At 44.6% G+C, this 14,475-nt stretch overlaps 1 protein-coding gene across 1 annotated transcript in view; it reads left to right on the forward strand.

The window, feature by feature from the left end:
• NHEJ1 (non-homologous end joining factor 1) overlaps positions 1-14,218 on the forward strand; it is a 76,037-nt gene extending 61,819 nt beyond the window's left edge. The window contains exons 6-8 of the mRNA XM_060106497.1: positions 12,437-12,554; positions 13,122-13,240; positions 13,710-14,218. Coding sequence (XP_059962480.1) covers positions 12,437-12,554; positions 13,122-13,240; positions 13,710-13,784 — 312 coding nt within the window. The 3' untranslated portion in view covers positions 13,785-14,218. The remainder of the gene's footprint in view (positions 1-12,436; positions 12,555-13,121; positions 13,241-13,709) is intronic.
• The last annotated feature ends 257 nt before the right edge of the window (positions 14,219-14,475 follow it).

Here is a 14,475-nt window from a genome sequence, read left to right on the forward strand (position 1 = left end):
CAATTATCTGTTTATGTGTCTGACTCCCCAACCAGACTATGAGCTCCTTGAAGGCAGTGAACTCCATCTTATCCTTAGGACACAGCACACTATCTGGCATAGTCAACAGTTCTGATTAATGGCTGAATTAATAACAACAGTTAATATTTATTGAGTGCCTTCTATGTGGCAGACAGTGTAGTGAGGACTTTACATGCGTTATCTCATTTAATCCTCAGAATTACTCTAAAATGCACGTAGTATTCTTATTCCCGTTGTATAACTGGAGAAACTAAGGCTTAGAAAGATAAAGTAATGGACTTGGGATCTGAGTGTAAGCAATTCAACTCCAGAGCCCACACTGTTTTGCCAAATTAAAGTGCTTCTGGTTGCCTTCAGGTAGCTGAGGTTCCTTGGAACTCCAGCAGAATTAACATGTTACATGATCTCATTTAACAATCCTCACAACAACCCTCTTTGATAGGAATTATTCTACTCATTTTATAGAGAGAACATTGAGGCTCAAAGAGATTAATAGACACTTAGCCAAGATCATAAAAAGAATATGTAAGTGGCGGGCTTATTTTCAAAGCTAGGCCCATGCGACTCTAGATCCCGTGTTCTGTCCCCATTCTGTGCTAATGCCAGTTACTCAGCCACTAGGCAGGAATCTGCTCCACTGACTGTGTTAAAGTCCTTTGAAAGTTGTCCAGGCCTGTTGGGAGCCTGAGAGTCTATTCCTGACAGAGGGAACAGAGTGGAGGACAGGCAGAGGAGTGTGGGAGAGTAGAGACTTTATCTTTTTAAAAAAATCTTTTTGAAAAATTGAGATATAATTCACATAGCATAACATTTACCAAAAAAGTATAAAGCAAAAGTATATAATTCCGTGGTTTTACAATATTCATAAAGTTGTGTAACTACAACTACTATATAATTCCAGAACCTCTTCACCACCCCCGAAAAGAAACTCTATATCCACTTGCAGTCATTTTCCATTCCCCACTCCCCCCATTCTTGGAAATCACTAATCTACTTTCTGTCTCTATGTAGATTCACCTCTCTTGAATATTTCATGCAAATGGAATCATACAGTATATGGTCTTTTGTGTCTGGCTTCTTTCACTTAGCGTTGTTTTCAAGGTCCATCCATTGAAGCAAGTATCAGTACTTTATTCCTTTTTATGGCAGGATAATAGGCTCTTATACGGATATACCACATTTTGTTTATTCATTCGTCAGTTGATAGACAGTTGGGTCATTTTCCACTTTGGGGTTATTATGAATAAAACTGCTATGAACATTTGTGTGTAAGTTTCTGTATGAACATACGTTTTCAATTCTCTTGGGTATATACCTAGGAGCGCAATATAATAACTATATGGATCGTATAATAACTTTATGTTTAACTTTCGGAGGAACTGCCAAATTGTTTTTCTTCTATTAATAAACTTTTAAAGGCAAAGTATAAGAGGCATACAGGGCTTCCCTGGTGGCGCAGCAGTTGAGAGTCCGCCTGCCGATGCAGGGGACACGGGTTCGTGCCCCAGTCCGGGAAGATCCCACATGCCGTGGAGCTGATGGGCCCGTGAGCCATGGCCGCTGAGCCTGCGCGTCCGGAGCCTGTGCTCCGCAACGGGAGAGGCCACAACAGTGAGAGGCCCGCATACCGCAAAAAAAAAAAAAAAAAAAGATGCATACAGAAAAGTGCCCCTATCATAAGCATACAGCCTGAAGAATTACAAAATGAACATAGCTGTGTAATCAGCGCCCAGATGAAGAACTAGACAATTTCCAGTACTCAGTACCTACTGCCTCCAAAGGGTCACCGTCCTGACGTTTAATATGATAGATTAATTTTTCCTGTTTTGAATTTCATATAAGTGGAATTATATGGTATGTACTCTTTTGTGTCTGACTTCTTTCACTCAACAAAATTTTTATGAAATTCATCCATGTTAGTAGTACTTTGTTAATTTTCATTTCTGTATAATATTTTATTGTAAGACTATTCCACAATTTATTTACCCATGTGTTGGATGCTTCATAGTTATGCATATGTTTAGATTTTGTAGATACTGCCAAACGGTTTTCCAAAACGACAGTATCAATTTATACTCATACAAGCAGTATATGAGAGTTCTGGTTGTACCACATCCTTGTCAACACTTGCCTTTTCTTTTTAGCCATTATAGTGAATATGTAGTGGTATCCTACTGTGACTTTTTAACTCCCCCAGTGACTAATGAGGTTCTGTACATTTTCATGTAATTATTGATCACTTAGCTATGACCGAGCCTTTTGTCAATTTTCTGTTGGGTTATTTGTCTTTTTCTTATTGATTTTTCAGAGTTCTTCATATATTCTGAAAAATGAGTCCTTTGTTGGTTATATGTATTGCAAATATTTTCTCCCACTTTATAGCTTGCTTTTTTGCTCTTATTTGTATCTTTGGATGAACAGAAGTTCCTAACTTTGATGTAGTCCAATTTATCAATCTTTTCCTTTATGATTTATGTCCTGTTAAGAAATCTTTGCCTACCTAAGGTCATGAAGATCAGGCCCTTATCATGAGCGTGTGTGTGTGTGTGTGTGTGTGTGTGTGTGTGTGTGTGTGTTACGGGGAGGCGGTGCATCGCCGTATAGAGGAAGATTCCGTGGGGTGGAGAGGACAGGAAGGGGTGGGGGCGAGGAGACCATGAGGTCACAGCCACCGTGGGCTGTGTTCCCAGCTGTCAAGCGTGTAATGGGGAGTGAAAGAGAATCCCTTTGGTGGTAGAGGTCCTACAGATAATACTACCGGGTCCTCTAAATCACCTCTGTGCCCTACAGACCCAGTTGACTGTCCTCTCTTCTCCACTGATATGGGGAAAAAGTGAAATATGTGCTCCTGTGTAGCGCTCATGGCACAGGGCAGGGATCACAAGCTTTCAGAGTCAGATGCCTGCTGTATTGTTGTGATTTTCTTTTTGTTCTTAAACCTGAGGCTCTTTTCTTTTTGGTTTTTACCTCCTTGTTTCATTTCCACTTGGAGAAAGGATGGTGAGGTGGCTGACTTTGAGAGAGGGGCTAAACTATCCTTCAGACTGGTTGTCCCCGATGGGCTGGTTGGCACCCCCTCCCTGAGCCAGAGCTGACAGGAGCTGCTTGTTCTTCCTGGAGAAGGAGTGGGAGTAGAAAAAGAAGGAATGAGAGTTGCTACTGCACTTTCTGAGGGGCTCTGAGGATTCCTTCCCCCCCAGGAAACCACTTGCGTCCCCCCAGCCCCTTTGCTGCTTGTTAGTTAGAAAGCCGTGGTTTGTGCTGGCGCTGGGTGGGGCTTCGGGGACAGTGTAGGCTCTGGCCCTCCGGAGGGGAGGGGGTGCTTACGAGCGAGCAGAGGGTCACCGCTCAGGCTGTACCATTTGCTTGTCACCTTGAGAAGTTCCACCTTGTCTAGCAAAACCTCCTTTCAGAGGCAGCCACCACAAAGGGCTCTTATGAGAGCGGCGGCCCCTGCCCCCACCTTCACTTCCACTCCCTTTACCATTATTTTTCTTTGGGGGCAGAGCTGAGGGGCCTTCCTGCTATGACTTTGAGGGGCTGTACTTATTTTAAAAGGAGATTTAGAGTCTAGAGCCTCCCCGTACCAGAGATTAATTTTTCTGATTTTCTAGTCCCGTTGGAGGACAGTCAAGGACTTAAGTAAGGCTCTCCTTCTCTTGAGGGCATTTTGTCTTTTCCCTCTGTCAGTCTCTTGGGCTCTTTGGAGGTTTCAGAATGAAGGCGAGAGAGCTACATTCTAGTACCACTAGGTCTCAGAACTGGGACCAACCTCCTTCTGGGGAGTGGGAGCTGGGGGATGGGAGGGAGAAATGGCTGCCTCAGTGGGTGATTTTATGAGGAGATACAGTGAAGGGGTTCAAGTGTATGTTCTGGAGTTCAGCTTCCTGGGCCTTCTGCCCCATTCTGCAACTTTCTAGCTGTGGCCTTAGTCAAGTTCATAACCTCTCTGAGCCTTTGTTTTCCCCTGTATAAACTGAGAATGATTTTAGTGCCTACCTGGTAGGCTTACTGTGGATATTAATTGAGATAATGGATTAAAATGCTTAGCCTAGTACCTAGTACACTGAAAGCATTCCAAAATGTTCATCTGACTAATATTATTCAAGCCTTCTGTTTGGACCTCTCTTTATAGTCTTCCTTCCCATCTGCCTTCCCTTCTGACTGTGCCCTTTAGGGAGCTACCTAGGCCTCAAGCAGAACCAGAAAAATCTGGACTTTATCTCAAACTGTTTTGAACTCTGCACCTATTTTATCTCGGTTGCATTTCCAGCACTGTGAGGGAGAGTGAGGCAGACAAAATTGTCCCATTTTGAAGGGCAGACCACAAAGAAAGCGATGTCATGATTTAACTGGATTGCACGTATGCATGCTTGGATAGGTGAGTATAGGCATGCATCCATTCTCCCACCTAGTTTTAAAAGTGAGGAGGGCTGAGGTAGACTATAATTAATTTGCAAGGTCTCAAACACAAGATTAAGTTCAGGTCTGTTTGTGTTTTTTTTTCCCTAGTAGAGTCCAGTGCTGAGTGGGTGGGTGCTCAGGAACCAGAGGCCGACGGGAGAGCATGGTGAGGTCAGCCGCAGCAGGGCACAATGGTCAGGGTGGGCCTTGTGTGACACAGACCCAACAAAGCCAAACCAGACCAAACACAGGAGCAAGTCAGCTGTCTCGTCGATTTCACATATGATCTCAAGGTCAGCGTGCCTTGTATCCTTAGAGCGCCGGGTCTCTCCCAAATCACCAAGGTTTGTGATCAGTGAACTGAGGGAATTCAGAGGCGTATTCTGTGAGGGACAACGCAGAGGGACCCCTTGGGCTTAGATCTTGCCTGAAATACCTCATCCAAGTGAGCTGCTGTGGAAAAATTTCAAGGGAGGCGAAGGGAGAGTGAGCTGGTCGTCTTTTGAAAACCGGGACATCACCACCACATCTCTTTTCTCTGTCCTATTAATGTTTTTTTTTTTCCCTCTCAAACTCTGAAGAAGCTGTGAGATTAATCCCATCAAAAACATATGACTGACTGTTTGAATGACATATCTGCAGGTCACGTTTTTCTACTTTCCAAATAGCCTTTACTGAGTGTACATTACTTTACAATGGAAACACCATAGTGGAGCCTCTTGCCCAGGCCTCACTGGGGAGCAGGAAACGGCGGTGAGAAAGGGTTCCTGGTGGAATCATTGTTGGACTTTAGCTCAAGTTTTTCAGGGAGTAAGCTGTTTGTGCTTTGTGTGCTTCTGGAATAGGATGCTTTACTCTCCACTATTATACCCACCACCTCCCAAAAAAGGAGGGTGAGGAGAATGAAGGTGAAACCTTGGCTTCTTGGGTAGGTCCTGCACATTGGGAGAGTAAAGGGGATATTTGAGAGGCAACAAGAGCATTTGAGGGGAGGTCAGGAGACATAATTATATGGAGCAGGCAACCTTTACATGTATTACCTCATATAATCCTTCTATCAGTCTCATAAAAGTAGGTATGGGTCTCCTCATTGTTCTGGTGAGAGGACAGAGGCTAAAAGAAGTTAGTAACATAGCTGCTAACTGGCAAAGCCAGAGTTTAAAGCCAGGACCTTGGTCCTTACTGGAGACTGAGGATTGGGCTCGTGTGGCCATGGTGGACAGTGAACTACCCACAGGTTACTAGCTGGGTTTCTGTGACTGTATCTCGCCGACCTGGGCTTTGAGTTGTCACTGAATTTTTAGATCATATGCTTTGGGACGCAGTGGGGAAAGGTTAACATTTGGGTGAGACCCTGGTTTCTCTAAGTACTAGAGCTCATTAGGGCATTTCTTGAGCCTCCTTTGTCTTGCAAAGGGAGGGGAGAGAGATTTCTTGGGTACTTATTCTACCCGCTTGTTTAATCCTCTCATGAACTCTGTGATGTAGATATTGTTTGTCTCAGTCCTCCCTCCCCACCCCCCATATCTACCCAACCCTCCATCTCTTTTTTTCTCTTAAAATAGGACGTTGATTAAATACAGGAAATTGCCCAAAGTGCCACAGCTAGCAAATAGAAGACCTTAGGTCCAAATCCGAGTCTTTGTGACTCTAAAGCCAGAACTGAAAGCTTGTTTCTACTTAGCTTTTTTTCTGAGACTTTTTCCCCCTAATTCCTAGACAGTTTTGTTTCATCCTCTTTCAGTGCGAAGCCACTTATGGCTTCCTCTTTTTAAACTTTTTGATACTTCTCTTGGGCATTGGGTTCACCTCCTTTCCCACTGAGTCTCCCTGTTTGACTACCCAGGTTGAGTCTGTGTTGTTGACCCAGGAGCCATTTCAGGTTATCTCTGATTTGATGTTAGGTTTCTGGATCATCCCTCTGTAACATGTGCCTTCTGCCCTGGAGTGGAGTTATCCTTGATTCCTCTCACGTTCTATATCCCATCCATCAATGAATCCTATCGGCCGTACCTTCAAATATATCCAGAATCTGATCACTTCTCACCACCTCCACTGTTGCCACCCAGGCCCAAGCTACTACCCTCTTCCACTTGGTTATTGTAGCAGCCTCCTAACAGATCTGCCCACTTGTCTTTCTACATTCAAAGTGATCTTTTTAAAATGTGTATCAGATCATTTCACTCTTCTCTTTATAAACTCCAGTGGCTTCCCATCTTACAGAATAAAAGATCATATGCTACATCATCTCACGATTTCAGATAAACACACAGACACATATCCACATACCGGCTATGCTCCTTCTCTGATATAGGGTGACCATCTAATTTATCATCCAAATTGGGACACTTATAAGAGAGAAAAGGAGCTCTACTAATAAACGACAACAAGCACAAACTGGGACTGACCCAGGCAAACTGGGAATCTGGTCACTTGATCTAGATAGCCAGTGGATCGTCCTGTTACTTTCCTTTAGGTCTTTTTAAAGTGTCATCTCTCAGTGAGGCCTTCTTTGACCTGTATTTAAAATTGCAACACATTCCTGCCCCATCCCGTAATCAGCCTGTGCTGATTTATTTTTCTCTGTGGTGCTAACACCATCTGATAGAGAATACGGTTTAATTAGCTATGTTTGTTGTTGATCTCCCCTCTCTAGAATGTAAACTTCAGGAGGGTAGGGAATTTTTATCTCTTTTGTTCAATATACTGTATTCCCAGCACCCACATCATCGCGAACACTGTAGGTAATCAGTAAATACTTGCTGACTGAATGGATGGTGTGGGGGGGGTGGAATTCTATTCCGAAGAGTCTTTCTCCTTGGAGTCCTCTTCCCAAACCAGTTTTCTTGTTCCTCCCTATTTATTTTGGTAAACCTTTGGTAATCTGAGACCTTAGAAGGGTTTTCCAGTATGCTCTTACCGCACAGAGGAGCTAGTGATGAAGATTACCATGATTTCCTAACCTGACTTGGGCCCTCTAGGGAGGGAAGTTTGTATCCAGTACAGCAGTTTACTGCATTGCAAGAGGGAGGAGAGGATTCTTACCCTTGGGAAGTCACGTGTTGGGGGCCCTGCCCTGGCGGTTATGATATTGTGATGGTCAGTGTCAGGGCCTTGGGGCTGTGCCAGCTTCTGGGGCTGGTGCCAGAAGCAAAGACCTACTCAGGGCTAGTGTTGGGGGCTCCAGTTTGCTCATTTCTCCCTTCTCTTCTGTCTTTTAAACCTGTATACTTCACCTGTGGGTCCATACTGAGTAGGGTGAGCAGTATATCCGGGTCCAGCCTTTCCTTACCCAGGATTCTAAAGGTTTCTTTTCTGAAGCAGCCTCAGAGGAAAGGAGGGATGAGATGGGGGTGGGGAGTGGGGGTAGGATCAGACCTTTCATTTCTAGTTGAAAGTGGCAGTTGGGATTGCTCCAACAGATCCTGTTGGGATCACGAGGTAGGAGGGAGTCTTAGAATTTCCAGACCACTGGGAGTGAGTTTTAGACTCAGTGAAGATGGGAATTATGGTTAAAGGAGGGGAGTTTGGGGCCTAGCAACCAACATGGGCTGCCATAGGGACAAGAAGGGGAAATAAAATGCCCTTTATGATTTCTGTAACTTTGGTTTTCCTAACGCTTCTGATGTAGCTGTATAGCAGGGGCCAAAGTCCTCGTGGACTGGAGGTGAGAGAGTAACAGAGCTACTGGAGACAGGAGAGTCATGTAGCTCTTGTAGCTCTTAAAGGGTCACAGTACCAGCAGTAAGTAGTGAAGAGGTTCTAAATGTAGCAGAAAGCCTCGCAAGGGAAACCTTGAGGAAACTTCTGACTCCTCCATGTTGTATCAGTAATAGTTTGATGCCAAGGAAGCCTTGGCAAGTAGTTGTATAGCAGAGAAAGCCACTTTGTGAAACAAAAGGGATTCCCATGGGCATATCCTTAATTCAGAAAACAAAGTCCTTTGCCATCTCGTGGATATGAATTTAGCCTTCCAGTCTCATTTCCCACGAGATCTGTCCACCTGTCCTGTCCTTTCACACCTTTGTGCTTCAAATACTTCCACCACATTCAAAGTCTAACCTTGCAAAGGCTTAACTCAAGGTCACCACCTCTGAAGTGTTTTGCAGGACTCTCAGTGAGACTTGGTCCCTTGCTTCTTCTCTGGGTTCTTATTACCCTTTGTTTATAACTCTGTTATCGCATAATGCCTGAAAAACACACATACACACATACAGGTTCCTCCTTCTATCTGAAAGTAGAGCGCTCCTATGAACCATTTCATAAGCTGAAATGGGGTAAAGTGAAGGAGAAATCACCTTTTTTCATAAAAGCGAAAATCTTTTTTGGATTTCTTCCAGTTAGCAAAAACAGGTATTAATGTAGGCTTTTCCTAAAAGCAAAGTGGCATCAAGCAAATTTTCAAAAAGTGAGGGATACCTGCATCTGCCTCTGTCCCACGTGTGACTGTAAACTCTTCGAGGCAGGGCCTCTGCCTTATTTATCTTTTTTTAAAAATTTTTATTTATTTACTTTTGGCTGCATTGGGTCTTCATTGCTGTGTGCTGGCTTTCTCTAGTTGTGGCGAGCTGGGGCTGCTCGTCATTGCGGTGCGCGGGCTTCTCATTGCGGTGGCTTCTCTTGTTGCAGAGCACGGGCTCTAGGTGCGCGGGCTTCAGTATTTGTGGCTTGAGGGCTCTAGAGCACAGGCTCAGTTAGTTGTGGCACATGGGCTTAGTTGCTCTGAGGCATGTGGGATCTTCCCAAACCAGGGCTCAAACCGGTGTCCCCTGCATTGGCAGGAGGATTCTTAACCACTGCGCCACCAGGGAAGCCCTGACTTATTTATCTTTAGACTAACTCTGTCCTGTTCTGAGGAGGGAAGGACTGGTGCATCCACGTCCCCTCCCCCAGTCCTGTAGTACCTGGCGCATGGTAGAATCTCAGTAACCTTTCTGCTGAGTGGAATTGATTCTGGGTTAATCAGATGAACATATTATACAGTAGACTGACCTGGCTCTTCTTCCCCTCCCCATTCTGGGCAGTGACCCGCTTGTGGCTGGTACACCTTGCTCCTGGCTCAGGTGTACTTCTAGCAGGGGGCACTGCTATTTGCTTTTCTTAGTCCTGACTCCAGCTTCTCCCTTTGATCTCTGCTGCCCGCCCCAGCTCACCCCTACCATTGTCCTGCACAGGGAACTAATATTTCTCATTCCCAGGCTCAGGCCTCACCACCTGTCTTCCCTAGCATATTCTGAGAATGATACCCAAGGAATCAGTGATGATGGGGAACAGCTAGAACAGGATTATGGGTATGGCCCTTCAGCCCTCTGAGAGTTCCAGGTAGGGCCAGTTGCCTCCTTTATATCTGCTCATGTTTTTCTTGTCCCCTGAGGGAGCTTGTTTCTGAGCTGGATGGGTGCAGCTGATGATCTGTGATGCAGATGATCTGTGATGCAAGGAATTAAGGACTGTAATCCTGGGGAAGGCTGTATTGCCCTTTAGACTAAAATTCTATGCTTCAGAGAAGTAAATAGGGTAGTTGTTATTATGCGAGGGCCCTGAAGCCACATGGTCTGCATTCTGATCTTGTTCCACCACTTACTAGCTGTAACTGCCTCAGCAAGATGGGGTCATACTCATGCCTACCATAGTCCTGCATTCGTACATAGTTATTGAGCATCCCCTGTGGGCCAGGTTGTTCTAGGTGCCAGGGAAATAGCAGTGAATAAGACAGAATGGGTTGATACCTTTAAATACTTAGAGCAGTGTCTAGCACGTAGTAAATATGCAGGAAATGTACCAATATTCCCTTCCTAGTACTTTTCTGAGAATAGACAATCGGGTGGGATGACCTTTGGTAGCAGCTGCAGGACCAGATCTCCCCGAGAAGGGGAAGGATGGAGGAAGGGCTAAGATACAGGTTCTGGATTTGGACTTAGGTCCAGGACAGCAGTAGCTCCAGTGGCCTTTTATTTCTGGCAACTTCATTTTGAGACTAAATACATGAACTGGCTAAAGGTCACCCTGGAAATTTTATGAGTCTGTTTAGTTCCATAGAAAGGGCAGGAGGAGATGACCCTGGACTGCCTAGATTCTGCCTGGCCCGTTTGTACAGGCAGCGCAGTGCCTACCAAACCGTGTGTGGGTGACCCTAAGAGAGGCCACACTTCCTGAGCAGTATGAAGGGAGATCCCAGAGACATGAGATGTGAGTACAGAGAACAGCCGTTTGCCTCTCTGCTGTCAGGGCTCTCTGGCCATAGAGTAGAGGACCTTCTGCTGGAGGAGGTGGCTTGGGGGTTGGAGAGCTGAACTTAGGAAGCAGAGTGAGGTGAGATAGAGGTCGGTGGCCTGTTTCAGTTCATTCCTCAGGGAATGCTGCTGAAGAGGGCTGTTATACTCCTAGTGAGATTACTGCTGGAAGCAACGTCTGCACTCAAGGCTCCTGATTGATTGTCTGCGGTTTCCAGTGAAAGTCCAAGACTGATACAGTCTTTATGTGAGTAGGGTTGGAGTAGAAATCTATGTTACATCTGCGGTTTCCAGTGAAAGTCCAAGACTGATACAGTCTTTATGTGAGTAGGGTTGGAGTAGAAATCTATGTTACATCTGCGGTTTCCAGTGAAAGTCCAAGACTGATACAGTCTTTATGTGAATAGGGTTGGAGTAGAAATCTATGTTACATTTCCCAGGGATCAATAAGTTTTTCAGCTACCACCATGCTCAGGGAAAGAGCTGTATAATCTTGACCATGGTTCAGCAACTGCTTCACTGCTTCTCCCACTTTCTCTCTTCCATCCTTCTCCCACAGTGGGTTTTCAGAAATGAATGCCCTTATAGCACAGAGAGAGTGCCCTTGACATGAGATGTGGGCCAATCCAGGATTCTTGGGCTTGTTCCCATGTGAGCTGTTGGCATGGCTTCCCTTGGAGAACCTGCTAACTTGGCTGGGAGCCATGGCGATTTGCATGCGTAGGGACAGACGAAGTGGTTCTGGGCCCTTTCCAAGATTCTGAAGTACAGCCAGGTTTAGGTCCACTGGACACCATACTCTTTCATCTCATTTTTATTGTGCTTTCTTAAGTCTTCAGCCATTACTTAAACTCAGTTCAGCCAAGTATATGAAACCTGAACTAGGCAAAGCATTTTGCTGTGGATATAAATCCACAGTTCATTCCATAATGAAGGAAACAGATAAATATAATGTGATTGTAGCAGTGTTTCTCAATTTTTTTTCATTGTCACCTCCGTGAGGAACCTTTTAAGACATTTTTTCCTAATCATCCCCCCTCAGGAAATTTTAATACCATAGATAAACCAAAATTCTGTTTATGTACTATTTGTGTATCTGTGCTTTATACTTTAAAAGAGTAAGATTTTTTTCATCCCCCAAGAGCAAATTTTCTCCCCACTTGGGGGAAATATCACCCCCATTGTGAGTTCATGGATTATAGTAAAGCACAATGGGATTGCATAAGAAATATAAAATGGCAGGCAAGCCTCCAAAGCTTTGTAAACTGTGTTTCTCCCATCTCCTTTGACCGAATGTCATAGCTCCATAATTTCTTCTTGTCTCTAAGTCTGTCATTCCCATTTTGCTCTTTTTCCCCTTTCCTGGATTTCATCCTTTTTCTCTCTCCAGTGTAAAAGTTTAGGAGTGAATTTAATTAAAATAGTAATCTGTACAACTCAGGGACAATTTAGGAAAATGATTTCGTAAAACAGTCCTCTAAGAGGTCATCCTTTTGGACAGAAGAACCTACAAACCTATGAGGTATTCATGGGGAAACATAATAGACAAGTATTGAAGGAAATAAAGATATTTGTTTGGAGTTGCCTTTCAGAGGAGAAGACCTCCCAAGCGGTCTTTATATTGGTCCTAACAGGTTTGGATATGGATGTCCTATATTGGATCTAAGTTCTGTATATAAATTCTTTTAGGGTTGATGCCAATTCTGCCAGTGGGATATCAAGTTTCTTTTCTCTAGCAATACCATGTCACCAGTGATAGCATCTCCTCTCCCCTGTAGAAACTACCAGAGGCATGCAGTGTTGGTGATGGAAAACCCTTTGTCACAAATCTACAGAGTCTGTATATGGCAGTCACCAGACAAGAGATCCAAGTGGGACAGAAGCTTCGAGACACTGGTGAGTAGCTCCAGAGGTACTTGGTCTCCTGGGGTTAGAGTTAGGGTCTAGGTTTGTGCTGTTCAATATGGTAGCTCTAGCTAATAGTGACTATTTAAATTTAAATAAATAAAAGTTAAATAAAATGAAAAATTCATCCCCTCATTTGCACATTTCAGGTGCTCAATAGCTACATGTGTCCAGTGGCTACCAGGTTGGACAGCTCATATACAGAACATTTCCATCACTGAAGAAAGCTTTATTAGGACTGGTCTACATGCTTAGGAGAATTAGTGAGAGAACCAGGAAAAAAATTAATCTCCCTACCTGAGACATGGCAGGCAATATGTAGAAGAACAGTGAGCTGTTTTGGGTCAGGGAAACTCTTGTCCTACATGGTTAAAGTGGTCCTGGAGAATCTTCATCATAGAAACAGTGCTTTGCAGAAGTTAGTTGGAAGTGGATTTGTGTCTGTTTCCATATTAGTGCCAAAGCCTGGCCTTTATCAGAATGCTTGGTAAATGCTAATGCCTTTCTGGTAAGAAAAAGGCAGTTATCACTATCTTCCCTTGATCTTTCTGATTTCAGGAGATCCCCAGACCTCAAGCAGCACCTCCTCACAAGGAACTGATAGCCAACTTCTGAATCAGCCAGAAGAACCAGTCTCCTCAGCACCATCCCTCCCAGTGCCTGAAAAAGAGCCCACCGTAAGTCATGAGCAGCTTCCTAGATAGCATTTCAAGATTTGGGAGAGTCGGCACCTATAGCTCCCAAGCCAGTGGTCCCTGGAATTGTCACCTAGTTGACACTGCCTTAACAACACTGGGGGATATTTGTGACCAGGCATCTAAATTGTGGATTTCTAGATGGAGAGTCATGGTCTTTTGCATCTTCCCTTACTGTATCCTCTCTGCAGTTCTTCTGAATGATGGACCTTGACTCCTTTTTTGCCTTATCGCACTTGCAGTGATGGTCTATGAGGTTGTTCCCTAGGGGAGAAGTGATGTGCGTATCTCCTGCATAGAGTCTTATATCACATTCACTGCCTGACATGGACTTCAGACCTCCTGCGTCAGCCACCCGTCTTAACCAGAGCCATGGGAGGAAGGAATTTCTTTTCCTAACGTAAGTGGAACTGTTTAAAACCTCTATTAACTTGGGTTCCTTTTTTTCTAGGTTACTTCAGGCCCTATGCAGAGACCTCAGCTGTTGAAGGTCAAGAGGAAGAAACTAAGGGGGCTCTTCAGTTAACCTGTCACTGTCTCAACTGCTGAGGATGGACTCGGAGAGTAGTTTCCTAGTGTCACCTTGAAAGGAGGTCCTGTGACAACAGCATCTCTGACACAGAGTTACACAGTCAGGGACTCCACTGTAAGGGCAAGATAACTGAAGTTCATGTTGACAGGCATGGACACTATTAACTGAGGGAATCCTGGCTCCAATCCATCGGACACTGGCCTTCCCTGTCCGAGTGGAAGCCAATCTCTGGGAATCCCATACCCTCCTTTCTTTTGGTGAAGGTTCTCTAGACCCAGGATCTACCATGGACTTTAGGTATATGGGGCAGGTCTGCAAAAAGGCACAGCATGCTTAGGAAGCCTTGTCTACCTTTCTTAAGAGTCCCTAGCCAGTCCCAGGTGTTCCTCAGAGACCCTCTCCTCTCTTTAGCATGGAATAAAAAGCACTCACACTCCCCTGCTTTTGAGATTGCTTATCTGTGGGACACATAACCAACTCACTTCACTTTACTGGGTCCCACCCCATTGTTGTCTCTGGATGAAGTCTAGGCCCTCGGTCTAATCCTTCAGGTTCTTCATATACTTCTCTTCTGTGGCCTGTGCTAAGCCTCCAATCGGGGGCTTTGATCTTGAGACCTCTCTCCATGGTGGGCACAAGATAGCAGAACATATGGTTTCTGTGCTATTTTGGTCCAACTTGATAT

Source organism: Mesoplodon densirostris, chromosome 8 (assembly GCF_025265405.1).
Source record: "Mesoplodon densirostris isolate mMesDen1 chromosome 8, mMesDen1 primary haplotype, whole genome shotgun sequence".
In the NCBI taxonomy this organism is placed as follows: domain Eukaryota; kingdom Metazoa; phylum Chordata; class Mammalia; order Artiodactyla; family Ziphiidae; genus Mesoplodon; species Mesoplodon densirostris.